Genomic DNA, 10,527 nt, shown 5'->3' on the forward strand with positions numbered 1-10,527 from the left:
ATTGGAGCCATCAAAGTGAATTTAGAACACTTTGGAAATATTGGAAAAAGAGCTTGTATTAAAAAATTTTAAATACAAATAAAAACCAACGTATTATCTCAATTGATCTTGATATTTTAGACTGACCGGAGGCCGTATTTCTACACAACTATGGACATCAAGAGTATTTTTCTTTGTTTTTTCTTTTCTTCTAAGGATAAGATTTTATGAGTCTCTCGGATTCGCCTCAGTGAAACATACCACAGTTTCTAATAGAGCGACAAAGAAACACTAAATAAAATCCCTTCGGCGAAAACAGTACTGAGAGGATTATATATAGGCAATGTCTCAGCCTCACAATCCCTCAGACTAATGCTGTTTTCACGAGGCATATCTAACTTTACCAAAAGACTCATTTCGTTTATTTACTTCGAATTTCACGATTAGTAGACTTAACCTAAGCGTTTAATTACTCTAAGGCGTTAATATCGCCTTGATAGACCGAATCTTACACATTTAAAGTTAGCAAAGGTATTAACTACTTAGACTACTTGAACGTAAAGGTAGATAACTACCACGAAATTTTTCTTAATCACATGTATATCCGACCGCTTTGCCTTAATGAAAGACATTGAAAGGTGCACTCACTCACCTCATGTTAGCTAATGATAAACCTGCTAAGTATGATACCATGGCCACAGATGTTAAACTCTCCCTGGCCGATGATAGAAATATCACTACATAGTTAAGATGTCACAGAAGTACGACATTATAGTCGGATTGAGCGATTTACTTACTCTAGGTATAACCGTAACTGGTCTACCGAATACCGTAGATCCATTAAAGGATCAATCAGACGATAACTGTCTGAATCCATATAAACCCCCGTCAGACACAGTCAAGGCATTAATACCTGAATTTGCGAACAAAACCATGGATCTGATTCTAGTTAATAAGAAGATAATGATCACAAATTGGGCAAAATTCCGCTTTAACGACGGATTTGTCAGTCTTGACCTAACCAAGATGGATTTTACACAGTTAAAGTGTCCCTCAAGGAACTATGTATCCAGGATACACGAGGCTGTGGTAAGAGAACAAGTTGAGAAATGGTTAGCAGATGGAGTGATAGAAATTATCTATCAACAGATGCCAGTTAACTTGGCATTGCTAGTTGTAGACCAACATAACTCTGACGGATCGTTTAAGAAAGTCAGAGTATGTTTAGATATGAGTCCGATTAATAAACTATTGCTGACTCATAGCTTTCACCTACCTCGTATAAACGAGCTACTGCAAATGATGGAAGGTGCTACAGTATTTACAACTATAGACCTTACACAAGGATACCATCAAATGCAGATAAATGAACCACATCGCAAATACCTTAGTTTTACGTGGAAAGGTAAACAATACAGGTTTAGAGGAGCACCTTTCGGGTTGCACTCTCTACCAGCATTCTTCTAACAAGTAATGAAAGAAATGTTTGCAGACATGCCTAACGTGCAAGTCTATATAGATGACATAGTCATCTTTTCTAAAACTAAGGGCGAACACACCGCATTAGTCAGACGAGTCCTTAAGAGACTCAACGAGCAAAACTTCAAGATTAACGAGAAGAAATGCCACTTCGCAATGAGCGAGATACAGCTCTTAGGCTATCGTATATCTGAGAAGGTATTAAGATCGATCCCGGTAAGGTAGAACACCTGTTAGATTGGCAAACACCAACTACAGGAAGATATGTTAACAGCATGTGCGGGTTCGTAAACTTCATTTCAGATGGAGTACCACACTTGGATGATTACCTTAAATCTTTTGGACACTTAAGATGTCATAAAGGTAAACTAGGATACTTGTGGACTAAAGATTGTGATGACGCATTTAAAGCGCTCAAGCACGCAGTCCAACAAGCCCCTGTTGTACAAGGACCAGTCGATGGCGTGCCTTTGGAAATAGCAACGGACGCCTCCGACTTAGCTCTAGGAGGAGTATTATATCAGTATAGATAACAAACCGAGATATATACAATTCTTTAGTCGAGCGATGAATGCTTCACAGTTGAATTATCCAACTGTTAAACAAGAGCTATTAGCCATAGTGGCAGCTCTATCACACTTTCGAGATTACTTATACGGAACAGCATTTACGCTGATGTGTGATCAGAAATCTCTTCAATTTATGAAAGAGATGAAACCCGACTCACAATTACTGAGTCGCTGGCATGATACAATATCAAAGTTTCATTTTGATATAAAACATCTGCCAGGAATACATAACCATATACCGGATATATTATCACGCTTCGTACCGGACTTTAATAAATCCGTACGTGAGTTACTAGCCACTGATTGGAAATGTAACCCCAGGTGGTTGGAACTGGCTCAAAAGATATTTGGGCCACATACCATAGATATGTTTGCTGCACGTCATAATGCACATTTATCGAATTACAGGACTTTAAATCATCTTTTGGGACACGCCTTTCAAATAGACTTCTCCAACATAATGCGTGGGCTAATCCACCATGGCAGTTAATTGCCCAGTTACTAAATTATGTTCATATACACAAAGCTACCATCACGTTGTGTTGCCCAATACGGAGTAAAGATCCATGGCACAATAAATTAATAAGCATGATACAATGCGAGCCAATATATTTAGATAGGGAAGTAGATACTTTCCTATATCAGGATACCCGAGCCGTCCAGAAAACGCCCTGGAGACATACTATAAAATGTCGTATAGGTCCCATTGGAACAACCAAATGGACCCCTTCTGAGACCTTCCTTAACAAGGTCAATAAATCAGAGATTCCACTCTCTGCGCAATAGAACGTTAAGCAAAGCAGTTTAAAGGCAACGCAGCACTTGAAGTCTGTGCACAAGAAATACAATCTACTAATGACACTACAGTTAAGAAGCGTCAGTCTCTAGCTAGGACTCTGTTTAATAACATAAGGTTCAAGCCCGAAGTCTTTCAACCCTATTTTTTAAGGGAATAATAAAGACAATCCTGAAGCATATACACATACTATGCGACTATTAAAAAAGTCAGGTATATCAAACGCACACGAGCGCATTTATGACACTCATGCGAAAGAAGGACATGAGTCTGGAAATACTACAGACTTAGAGACCACGCAACAACACCCTACCTTTATTCCGGAGGAGCAGAATGATAAAAACATTCTTGCTTGGCTGACGCAAAACCGTAAGCTGAAGCACCAGAACGTAGTAGACGCACTTAAAGATGCTAAGCGAAATGGGATCGCGCACCCTAAGCTGGCAACTTTAGTTGACAGAGTATATCAGTCATGTACAGACTGTGATCTCAACCAGATTAAGCGCTCTGGGTTCGCACCGCTTAAGAGTGTGACTGAAGATGTTCCATGGCGACCTGCCTACGTCCGAGCACACAGGCGACCGTTACGTATGCCACTTCTTTGATGTGGCGTCACGGTATAACTTGCTCTATCCTTTAATGGACAAGAATACGCAGATCGTGGCAGAATTATGTTGCCAAGTCTTTGCTGACCACGGGTGGCCAGGTATAATGTGCACTGATGGGTGGCCAGGTATAATGTGCACTGATGGGTGGCCAGGTATAATGTGCACTGATAACGGTAGCGAGTTCTGCGATGACGTAATGGAATCGTTAGTACTCGTATCAGGCATGTGCCATAAAAGGGATGTATCATATAATATAAACCGCAAACACAAGGCGCGAATGAAACGCGCCATAGACGACTTAAGTTCTTCTTACATGCTGCATTAACGAATGATGCAGATGATTGGCCGTGCCACCTTAAGTGGATACAAACACAGATGAACGAGTGTGCTGATCCGGTTACAGGTACAACACCCGCTCACTATTTTTGTGGCAGATATAGTGAGTTACAAATACCTTTTAACAAGGACGAACCTAATCACCACACTAAATAAAATCTCTTCGGCGAAAACAGTACTGAGAAGATTATATATAGGCAATGTCTCAGCCTCACAATCCCTCAGAATATTACTGTTTTCACGAGGCATACCTAACTTTACCAAAAGACTCATTTCGTTTATTTACTTTGAATTTCACGATACTTAGACTTAACCTAAGCGTTTAATTACTCTAAGGCGTTAATATCGCCTTGATAGACCGAATCTTACACGTCGTACAGCTCATCATCGAGCAGAATGTTCCCTGTCTTATAGTTGTCATCTAATGGGCGCGTGTCAATGTCGACCTCTCTCACTTCTTCTATCTGTGTAACCCCACTCGTGTTAGCGTCAACCTCCTCAGCAGTACTATCTATGTCACTACTTGTAGTTGCTTCCCGATTACGATCATCTACACGTGTATGTGTGCATGTATTAGCCTCCGCGGTACTAGTCGAGTTACTTGCAGCATTGTGTTTGAAGGGCACAAACCCTATGCGAGTAGCGTGTACTCATTTATGCGTCTACTGTTATACCGTCAGGGCCCACAGCTCTCCCTGTTCTTGTGCCTCTGGGAGAGATCACCGCATCAACACTCATAGGTACGTTCAACCCAAGTAACGAGCTGATGGAAAAGCTCGTAGGATGGTCCCTCTTGCCGTGCAGTGATATGTAAGCTGTTGTTTATATTAGATGATACTATACGAGAACTAGGCTCAACTACTGTATGTGATGCATTGCTAGCGGTCTCACGATGATTTGGTACAGCTGGCCCCGGAGAATTGATGCCTTCTTGTATAACCTCGGCATGTGCGTCAATTTCAACACGCACACGCTCGTGGACCATCACACTTGGGTCAACGCCCGCCATTCTCTAATCCGTGCGATTCTTGGTTCTTTCGGAGCTGTATATGGGCTAAATGAGCCCTTGGCAATGTAAATCACCTTTCTGTGTGCATCTCTACTGGTGATGTCGATGCGTGTTGGTTGTCTTCCTTCCACTGCTGGAACTCGCAGTACATACACATCTTTGAGTAAATAACATGCTCGTTTGGCTCCCTTCCCGCACGGAAGTGTATCAACGCCCACTATGGTCCCGAAGAAGCGTCCTGTGGTTCGCTCTGTACAAGCCGGGCCTCCACATTAGAATCTTGTAATAAACGTACTCTTAATAGTACGTAAAACGTACTCTTAAAAGTACGTAAACTTAGGTTTTCCTTAAATGGTTTGTAACAGTTTTTATTAATTCTATACCTTTTCCATTTTACAAATCAGATATTTGGACGAGGCCATTAAAAGGCCTCAGTAAAATACCAAACATAAAGAGTTGGTCTAGTTCTATTAATAGAACTATATTTACTTTCCAATTATATTTATATCTGAATACTTCGGTAGCGAGATGGCTCAACCGAATATAGGTTTCTAGGACTATTAACGTTACCTAGTTGATCTTAATTCTATACCTTTTCCATTTTACAAATCAGATGTTTGGACGAGGCCATTAAAAGGCCTCAGTAAAATACCAAACATAAGAGTTGGTCTAGTTCTATTAATAGAACTATATTTACTTTCCAACTTTATTTATATCTGAATACTTCGGTAGCGAGATGGCTCAACCGAATATAGGTTTCTAGGGACTATTAACGTTACCTAGTTGATCCTCCGATCAGCCAACCAGATGTGCCAGTCTGATGAAGGCTAAATTGGTAATTCTTGATAGTGGCAAGTTATTGGTTAAGACAATAACTATGAACATCAAGAGTATTTTTCTTCTTCTTTTTTTTCTCTTTTTCTAAAGATAAGATTTTATGAGTCTCTCAGATTCGCCCCAGTGAAACATACCACAGTTTCTAATAGAGCGACAAAGAAACACTAAATAAAATCCCTTCGGCGAAAACAGTACTGAGAGGATTATATATAGGCAATGTCTCAGCCTCACAATCCCTCAGAGTATTGCTGTTTTCACGAGGCATACCTAACTTTATTAAACGTCCCATTTCGTTTATTTACTTTGATATTTACACGATACTTAGAATTTACCTACGCGTTTATTTATCTAAAAACCCTAAAATATCGAATCTTATAGAGGCAGGTAAAAACAATCCGCAACCTTTACCCAACTGGTATGACAATCGTCGGAAACCAATTAAGACTGAGTAAGTCATCCAGACACATGAATCACCCAAGATCACAATACCAACGACTATCCCAGGAACCGAGCACCGAAAGACCTCGACCATGGACTTTACACGAGGTAATAAACACTCCCGTAAACGTGTTAACGATGTCGAATTTAATCGCTTTGATCGCACTGCCTCACACCAACCCGCAGAAGATTTTCACTCTGACGAGGTGACCGAACTTAATAGATCGGTCGACGATTACACTATTAAGATGAAAATCGCCAATGACGAGCACCGTACCGATGACGTATCATATTTTGCTAATATGATCGCGACCAAGCAGAAACGCATCGATCAGCTACTTCAAGCCCAACGTGGACAAGACCACAGGGATAACCAGAAGTACAAGGGACAGATCAGTCGACTTAAGTCGAACTGGGATGCAAACAGTAAGCAGGTCGAGTTTATAAACAACCATGACCTCGACACGCTAACCTGTACGCTTAATGCGTTTACGGTCATGCTGGAGACGAATGATATCGCTCCCATCAATGAATTTCCGCTTTAATGCAGTCGTTTGACCCTGAACAAGTTTCTTGATCCTGCAGCGACACCAGCATGAGCTAGACACTTTTCGTGACTGGCCAATTGTGTGTTGGTTGGTTACGTCCTTATTAAACAAGGTCATGCGAAGCCCAGGACTGAGTTCAATTCTAACTGCAGCAGTTGAGAATGCTCCTATTCCTTAAACGTACAGATATAGCAAAGGACAAGGCTCAGCGATGGTACGAGTTAAAACTGGGAAGAGTAACATAACCACTGGCCAAACAGAGTGGCCGAAATCGTGCCCATCGGTCTGCAATCCTTGCGTCCTATCGGAGGGATATATGCCTCTATGTTCTTAAGATGCACCCGATACTCTTTTGTTGAGGGCTGCATCGTAGATAAAGTGCATCACGGGTGCCACATGCGCCAGCAATGTAGCTGGTCCAAGCCAGTCCTTTGCAAATTTGTGCCCTGGGGTGCCCATCGGCATATAAAGCACTTCGCGGCCAATCTCGATCATTGGGGCATCGATACGGTATCGATCCGCTGATAGTTTCTGGGCAGCTCGAGCCTTCTCGACTGCAGCCGCAGCTTGTTCATCGCGGGGAAAAAGTACCTGTGTGAGCGAAACCGTCGGCTCCGTACAGCCCAGGGCTTCGTCAAGAACAGCTTCTACGAGGCTGTCTCTGTGGTGGGGATAAACGCGACCTGTTTCTAGGGTGTAAGGGGTGTTATCAATGACACTAGAGTCCGCTGCATTATAATTTGCTACAAAATCAGGTACCATAGCTCTTCATTGGTGGTGGAGGCCAACCCCTAAGGAGCGTTTAAGCCAGTACTTGACGGTACGAGCCAGAACCGCGTAAATTCATCGCAGATAAACACACTGGCCTTGTCCACTACATATGTCTGAACATGGCCTCGAGGCAGGAGCTGTGCATTGCAGAAGTTAATCAGCGCCGTAGCTGAGTTTTCAGACTGGTGGAGCGGTTGTGCAAATGCCCGCAATGTGCAACCGTCCTGTGCAAGAATAATAGATACATAGTTATCAGCATCAACTCGTACCGAGAGGTAATCGAGATTCACCTCTTGGCCCATTGTTGTAGGTCGGCCAGGTTGTTGTAAAAGCCTGGGTAGGCCAACCCGCGAGTAATCACCGCAGGAGGCAACAATCGTGTCGAGAATGTGCGTGGGAATGCTCCACGCACACTTCTGTTGGGCCAGCGCCCGGAGACATTGCGGCAACAGATGGGTAAACCCATCGTGCCATATCCAAAGGACACGTAATACCATCTCCGAGCCCACCGGCTGGTCCATACATTAAATATGTAAGGCGTCGATTGCTTCTAGGACTGCTTGTTCAGTCGCTTGCAATCGTTGGGTACGGTGGCCAGGCTTTGATAGACGGATCCTCCGAAATCATGTAGTCGAAGTCCGGTGGGGGTGCAATCGCTTCCCTCCGAGTACGATCTTGAGCATCCTGTGTATCCTCTTCACGGAGGATAAAGAGGTCGTCGGTTATAACAGGCACTGTTTTGTGCAAGGGCATGTCCTGGTCGACTTCTACAGCCGCTAGAACCCTAGCTGTGGTTCCCAGCGGCACCTCTTGAAAAGGCAGAAGGCTGGCCGTAGAGTCGAACGCGTCTTCGAACCGAGTCAGGTCGCTAGTGTAGTCGGCCACAACTGCAAGTTGACGTTTGAACTCAGACATGTTCGGTTGTGTGCGTTCTAACGGGTTGCGAAGGTTAGTACCAGGGTTCGAATCTGGCCGCCGGGCAGACATTTCTTCCTCCGTAACTTCTTGGACTTGCATCCAATTATCTGGGAATGCAGCGTGTTGTAGTTTCGGAGGAATAGGGTCCTCGACAAACTTCAGCGCAGCTGCCTCATGTTCCGGTGCGGAGGTAACTACTGTGGGCAAGTGGTCCAATACAGGAAGGGACGGCGCCAGAGGGAACAACTCCCCCCCTCTTTGTCCGTCACCACTTGAGACTGGCCTTGTGTGAGGGGTTCATCGTCAAACACTTCACGAAGTGCCAGACAGTCATGGAGGCTAATCGCCCTGTCAGTGGCGGCAGTAAGACCTTGTTGCGTGGCCTTGGGCAGTGGTGACACCTCAGTTACAGGGCGTGTCGTAGCCGTCAGACAAGACATAGGTTGGTAACCGATTGCATGTAGGCACCGCGGTGGCCGTGAGAGACCAACACGGGCCTAGAACGTCTGAGGCACACAAAATACAGGTTTGGTACCTTTAACATGGGCAAGTATCGTATATTGCCAATTGAGAAGGCCGACTGAACGCCAGCCGCGTTGGAGAAAGGTATCGTGTGCACTGGATTAGGGAGAATAACATGACGAACCAAGGGGCATTGGGCCAAAACGGCACACAAACCACCAGGGACGTATGTGGCAATCCAAGGACCCGTGTACGGAGGAACGGGTCGATATTTCGCCACGGATAGTTCATGTAGCAGTGCTCGAACTGGATATCCACAAGGTAGGCGTCTTTTCCATAAGCTCCAATGCCATCCTTTGTGCAATAGATAACCAGCACATGGTCCTCATGACTTGCAAAGAGCTCAATGTCATAAGGACCCCACAGTTGTTGGGATAGGTCCACCCAACTGAAGTTGAGGGTCCGACTGTCGATGTCCGTGGTATCGAAGGGTACAACCCAGTCCGTGAACTGGGCAACCGGCATCGACGTACGGCTATGGGATGTATCCGAGGTTCGTCGCAAAGGCTACCGTCACCTTCTGGATCTGGGGAGGTTCCTGTGTGGTAAATGTAACAGGAGAATTTGCCACCTCCAACAGTTTGTCGGTGGTGTCAAGGCAACATGACAGATAGTCGCCGAACACTATGAGCGGTCCCGTAACATAGTACATGTCAAGTCTAATCTCATTGATATCATCAATACTCCGCATCCATCGCTGGTGTTATACTGAGCGTGAATGCAGATAGGGCGCGGGATAGTGACAATATTCTCTAATGGTTTGTGGTCCGGCAACACCACTGTGTCTCGGAAGGAACGGTGGCTCAGGAAAGCTATCTTGCGGACCGCTAGGCGGATTGCGAGCATTTATCTGGAGGTAGCGTCGTAATTGAGCTGGGCGTCGTTTAGCTTACTCGAGATAAAGGTGATTGGGTAGAGGTGGGAAAACTGGCCAATGGTTATACCCGTATCCCTGGGTGGTTCTGGTAGACATGTCATATCTGGAGTTGGGGGTTCTGGGCGTATATGGTCCCTGTCTGGTGGACGCAATTGTTGGTCAGAGAGGAAATTATCACGAATAACATATATAGTATCGTCGTCCTCATCGGGGAAAGTTGATGGTGTGTGTGAAGCCATTACCCGAGCAGTAGTTGGTAAGGGTTGGTAAGGGTCAGTCTCAGAGGCCGGAACGTGGTCCAAACCCAGCTGTATCTTAGTGGGGACTACCAGCTGGTCGGTTGACAATTGGGCGTCGTCTGACGGATGATCAGATAAGAGCACTACGTGGTCATCCACCGTAGCCAACATGTGATCATCTGTGGTCTGGGCACGGCGGGTTAGAACATTCTCAATGATCGTATCTTGTTAGTGGAGTACTTGAGCCGGTGTGCGCACAGGTTTAACCGATTGAGCAGCACATAGCAGTGGTACTGCCGCCGCCTTAGGGAACATAGCAATGTCGCTGTGCTGGTTTTCAAGGGTCTCGTCAAGTTCTCTAACTTTTCCAGTGTCTGCAAATTGTTCGTGAGTCTCCCCCTCCAGAAGGGTCAAGCATGGTACCTGGGGGTGGATATCTACAGGCGGTAGTCCCAGTCCCTTCCGGTAGTCGTTACACTCAGCAATACTCTCTTGTTCCTCGCCCCATTGTTGGATAACTGGTAAATTCATTACCCATGTCCGTCTGTATCGTGCGTGGGAACCCATGCTCGCCAAAAACTACCAGTAATGTCTGCGCTGT

At 44.8% G+C, this 10,527-nt stretch overlaps 2 protein-coding genes across 2 annotated transcripts; both read right to left on the bottom strand.

Moving 5' to 3' along the window:
- Positions 1-6,929: 6,929 nt before the first annotated feature.
- On the bottom strand, positions 6,930-7,891 carry SARC_02058 (hypothetical protein; the record flags this gene model as incomplete). Its single annotated transcript, XM_014304181.1, has 2 exons — positions 6,930-7,363; positions 7,414-7,891. The coding sequence occupies 2 exons, from the start codon at positions 7,889-7,891 to the stop codon at positions 6,930-6,932; spliced, it is 912 nt and encodes a 303-aa protein (XP_014159656.1).
- Positions 7,892-7,934: 43 nt separating this feature from the next.
- Positions 7,935-9,444, bottom strand: SARC_02059 (hypothetical protein; the record flags this gene model as incomplete). The annotated part of the gene is made up of 3 exons (XM_014304182.1): positions 8,967-9,444; positions 8,533-8,785; positions 7,935-8,485 (listed from the first exon to the last, which is right to left on the bottom strand). The coding sequence occupies exons 1-3, from the start codon at positions 9,273-9,275 to the stop codon at positions 7,935-7,937; spliced, it is 1,113 nt and encodes a 370-aa protein (XP_014159657.1). The 5' UTR covers positions 9,276-9,444.
- Positions 9,445-10,527: the final 1,083 nt, after the last annotated feature.

The sequence above is a fragment of the Sphaeroforma arctica genome (genome assembly GCF_001186125.1).
Source record: "Sphaeroforma arctica JP610 unplaced genomic scaffold supercont1.89, whole genome shotgun sequence".
NCBI lineage: Eukaryota > Ichthyosporea > Ichthyophonida > Sphaeroforma > Sphaeroforma arctica.